Source organism: Electrophorus electricus, chromosome 14, assembly GCF_041902795.1.
Source record: "Electrophorus electricus isolate QZ-2024a chromosome 14, ASM4190279v1, whole genome shotgun sequence".
NCBI lineage: Eukaryota > Metazoa > Chordata > Actinopteri > Gymnotiformes > Gymnotidae > Electrophorus > Electrophorus electricus.
In genome coordinates this window covers 22723094-22727841 of record NC_137510.1, presented here as the reverse complement: position 1 = coordinate 22727841, position 4748 = coordinate 22723094, and the positions used below count along the sequence as shown (strand labels likewise).

The window sequence follows — 4748 nt, the reverse complement described above, 5'->3', positions numbered from 1 at the left end:
TTGTTAGTTCATAAAGGCTGTAACTTGCTAAAACTGTAATCTGTAAACTGACAATTCTAAAGGAATGCATTACTTAGCACAATGGTTTTCCTAATCATTATACTTTAATATTTGTAAAATGAAAATGGCAGCTATGCTGCCAATAAAATTTATATACATCTTGCTCAAAGAAGCACTATAAGTGCCAAGTGGATTTTAAGTAGAAAGCCACTTTATGATCCTATGGACCCACAAACCATTCAAAGACATTTTTCAGTATTTATTTATTTATTTTTGATAAACATTGGACACACTGAACGTGCTCTTATAACAATATCAATACTAGAGAATACTTGCTGGTCTTCCTCCATTATGGTCCCATCTATGTTTTAATATTTCCATTTTTGTCTTTAAAACTTTGGCAAAATTGTCTTTAAATCCTGACAGCTATGACTAAAATAGTTGCTCAGAGAAGAAAATAAAGCCACGTAACCAAATTAACCAAAAATGATCAGGTGTGTTAACTAATCAGGAAACTCCTCTGCAATGGAGGCATCCTTTCCAGTCTATTTGCATGTGCCCACAGTACTAAAAAGGCTGGGATAAGTCATAAGCTTGCCTGTCTTTTGGTGAAAGGTTTGCATGAAGAGTATTGCAATGAATGAAGAGGGTGGACCCCCTCAGGAGCTAAGTTTGAATGAAGTTCAAACTGTAACACTGGAACTGTAACACTGCTTACAGCTATGTTATCAGCAGAGTTTCATAAAGAATGTTAAAGCTTGCCAACAGGTCCTGCAAGGGTCGCTAATAGAAGTCAAAAAACAAAGCCATGCAGCCTTAATATCCTCCTTTCCTTAAGAACAAACTCTCAAGCATGGTTAACAGTTCACTGCATAGTCATGCATTGACCACACTGAAAAGAAACAAAAGAATGTTTGTTTCTGGATGTGTTAGAGTGAGGGTTATGAACTGTAGAAAGGTGGTTTTAAATCTTTATACCTTAATAGAGTTGTTAGGAACACTGACACATTGACAGACGAAATGCAAAACAGTGAGCAAAACCCTTCATCCCTCTAAAAATATATTTTTTTAAAGTTATTTCAAATAAGCAGTATAAAAACAAGATTTAAAAAATGTTCCTTTCCATTTCCAAATTTTAACTATGTTCAAATGCGTGCATAAGCAGTACATGACTAAGACTAGCTGCAGAGGCAAATGCAGAGGTTAAATCAAACATTACAAAATAATGTAATTACACTGAGGTTTTGGCTTCACATACATTCCACATTCATAAATATGAAGCCTAACTTTTCTTGGAAGCATTAAGCTTCTTTTTGATGTAATGTCCAACTAGGATCTGTGGCCGTTGTTGGTAGCTGTGCAGGACATCATGAGAACTGCTGAGCTGGTCTCCTTTCTGCCGGTCCAGCAGTGTCACACAAACCACTGCCGCTGGAAAAGAGATGCCAAAATGAGCTTTCACAAAATTATGAGTGTGCAAATTTTTTTTTGCTTTAACACATAAATCTGTGCTATACACGCATGGATATTAGGTACTTTATTACTGTGACACCACTAGAGTAATACTACCACATTTAAAATTCCAAATGGGTCTTACATAATAAGAAAGCTGCATCCAAAACGCCATATCTCCCTTAAGAACCCTTACTTTTTAAAAAAGTGTGTAAGACTGACTTCTACTGATATGGTGATGAGCTGTCTAACACATGTGACTATTCGCAGATGCACTCCAGAGAGGCAAACTCTATGTCTGCCTCTCTAACACAGACATTCTCTACCTCGTAGGTTACTCAGTTTGCACATGGCAGCAAAAACAGAAGACTCCATCTCAATGTTGCGCACTCCTGCTGCATAGGCCTTGGCCAGGTAGTTTTGCTTGTCCTCCTCGGTGTAAGAACAGAAAGCCCCGTCCAAACGAGCTTGACCTAAAACATATGCCAGGCCCAACAATATGGTGGTGGGTGTTCACATTGCAAGAATGCAGTTGTGCTGCAATTAATGTAAAGAGGGTGAAGACAAAACACATCTTCACTACTCACAAAAAATGTTTCTCAGTTCTTGGAGTATACCAACAGCTTCAGTGATGATTACATTAAAACTAGAACTTTATTGTCCCATGTGGGTCATGAGTGAGACTAATACCTTCATAGAAGTCCAGCGTGCACATTGTGTTAGCAATGACCGTGTCGAACTCTGCTAGATCTTTGCCGCACTGTAGCAGCTCCTCTGCAAGATCTCCATCCAGTTCGGTGCTTCTCACCACTGACTTGCCCAGGATGACTTGCTCGAAGCGGGGCAAGAATGTGGCATCCATTGGCTGCTTGGTGATCACCACTGTGCCTGGATGTAAACCTGACAAAAAGATGGATATGCCTTTGATTTGCACTTATTTACAAGTCACTTGTCCTAGCCACAATGTCCTGCACTAGAAGCTGCCTCGTCTATAATTATATGCACTTTAATGTTAAATACCACGGGTAGTCTATGTTGGGGGAGAACAAGTAACAGATGTTGCCATGTCTGTTAATTCTTTATTAAAAAAGTAGATGTGTTAAGGTCAAGAGTACCTATTCCACCAGAGGTTCCGAGGCGCACTATTGTAACATCTGTGCAGCGTGCATGGTAGAGGAGCTTGATGAGCTCATGTAACATTATCGAAATTGAGGGGATGCCCATGCCATGCTAAAACAGAGACATTTCACTGTCAAACACAGTACACCTACAATGCACCTTAGGATGTAGTGAAGCTGCCATACACAGAGCTTTCTTTTAAAAAAGTATTCAACCCTCAAAAAAACCCCCAAAAAACTCTCACACACACAACTTGTTCAAGGCATCAAATTTGTTTGTAGAGTTTTTAATGTTGATGGTAATGACTTACACTAACAGACAGGACAGGTCCTACTTTGTACATGGCATATCGATCTGTGCTCTCACAGATGTTTGGGTACTCTGCGTTTGGAACTGCAAGACCCAGCTCTCCAGCAATGTACTCAGCGAAAGACTTCATCCTCCATGGACTACCCCCAACACACACAAACTAGGAAATAAACACGAAAAACAGTTTGGCTGTGATGCATAATCTCAGTTAAATGATCAGTATATTCAGCTCAACATTGACAAACATTAAGCGGGTAATTATACTTGATAACAAACTATGGCGCTGTGGTAGCACATGTCACAATTCAAAAACATATCGATCTGACCGATAAACGATATAAAACTTACTTTGACATCTCCGAACTTTGCAGGAAAATTAAGCGTGCCGGTATTCAGATTGAAATGGTACAGAATATCTTCTTTCATGGAGTCCAAATGTGGATTGTTAACAAATGGGGACCTTATATAAACAAACAAACCCTTAGCAAATAGACGTTGTAACAGCCATGGTTAATAAGACGTTTGTAAGCAACTTTAATTGCGAAGTGGAGCTAGATATGGGCGTGTTGTGACCAAATCGTAAAAACTTACAGGAAGCTAAATGTTGTGCTCTTGGTCGTTCCCGGTTCCAAGGTTCAAGTTCAAGTTCGGTTTATTTGTCACATACATAGTCATACACAGTATAACGTGCAGTGAAATGGTGGTTACCACAGGTTACCACAATAACCAAATGTACAATAACCAAATGTACTTTTAAATTGTTTACTTTGAGTAAATTTGTATGTTTGAAAAATGATGTTGTCTACCTTCCGCATTTTTTTCCATTTTTCTCATCAGCAAATCCCGATGCCATTTTGTTTGTGCCGTTAAATACTCTGGGACAATACTCTGCAACACAGCGTTTTAGACCTTTATAGCATGTCAACATAAAACTGTTTAATGCTAGCAGCAACCAAATTATTTTTCTTTTATATTCTTTCACTAACCCCCCCACCCACCCAAAAAAAAAAAAAAAAAAAAATTATACGATCCGGTCGAATAGACGGTAACAAATTCATATTCACCTACACGGATTAAAAATCCTTTACCTCACGCAACCCCACCAATGGAATTCGCCCGCATACCTGCCTTAGGTTAGTTTCCTCAAGCCGATGCTCCTTCCTCCAACCACGTCACTATGAGCGATATTTTAAATGGACTGAAAACCTGGACTGGGGGATTTTCCGATATTGCAGCTTTAAGCTTCGACATCCGGCTGGGTCACTGGAAGATGTGACGCTACTACACAAGCATGAAGGAAGTGTACGTGGCAAGCGTGTTCTGCGCGGCCAGCGCCATACATGGTACAATAAATATGTCATTACTGCCACACATGGTACACTAAATATGTCATTACAGCCATCCACGAGAAATCAGAGAACTCACCAAGGCCTGAAATGCTGTGACCTCAAGATTGGATTATCAAGATATCATTTAGCAATTACAATATTTGCAGTCGAATTACATAACTGTCTGTGAAACAAAGACAAGGTAATAAAAATGACAGTGAATTAGTTATAGCGTTGCAGTGGTATAAAATGCTTGAAATGACAAAAAGAAAGAACCAAATAAAACACAGATGGTTTGATTACAATGTATAAAGGAAATATATTAGAAATATACCAGTTTATCAGGACCAGCACAGTATGTATTCATTTACATAATGGTGATTGGTGATAAAAAATAACCTTACTGGCTTTTCTAGAACTACTGGGTGGTCTGGTAGGAAGTCAGGTTTTTTCTTTGCCATTGGTGAGCTTGCCAACCTGATCAGCAAGTCCCTACTGTATGATATTCTTTCTATTAGGAGCAAAAACATTGTAATGTTA

General features: G+C 38.9%; 1 protein-coding gene across 3 annotated transcripts; it reads right to left on the bottom strand.

Annotated features, from left to right (window-relative positions):
* Positions 1–246: 246 nt before the first annotated feature.
* Positions 247–4158, bottom strand: upp1 (uridine phosphorylase 1). Of its 3 annotated transcripts, none has more exons than XM_035531101.2 (8): positions 4009–4158; positions 3687–3768; positions 3229–3340; positions 2882–3040; positions 2568–2682; positions 2143–2352; positions 1779–1925; positions 247–1431 (listed from the first exon to the last, which is right to left on the bottom strand). In XM_035531101.2, the coding sequence occupies exons 2-8, from the start codon at positions 3731–3733 to the stop codon at positions 1283–1285; spliced, it is 939 nt and encodes a 312-aa protein (XP_035386994.1). In that variant the 5' UTR covers positions 3734–3768; positions 4009–4158; the 3' UTR covers positions 247–1282. The 3 variants fall into 3 exon arrangements, with proteins under 3 accessions (XP_035386994.1, XP_035386993.1, XP_035386996.1); XM_035531100.2 differs by having other exon boundaries at positions 4005–4149; XM_035531103.2 differs by having other exon boundaries at positions 3472–3768; positions 4005–4087.
* Between the last annotated feature and the right edge of the window lie 590 nt (positions 4159–4748).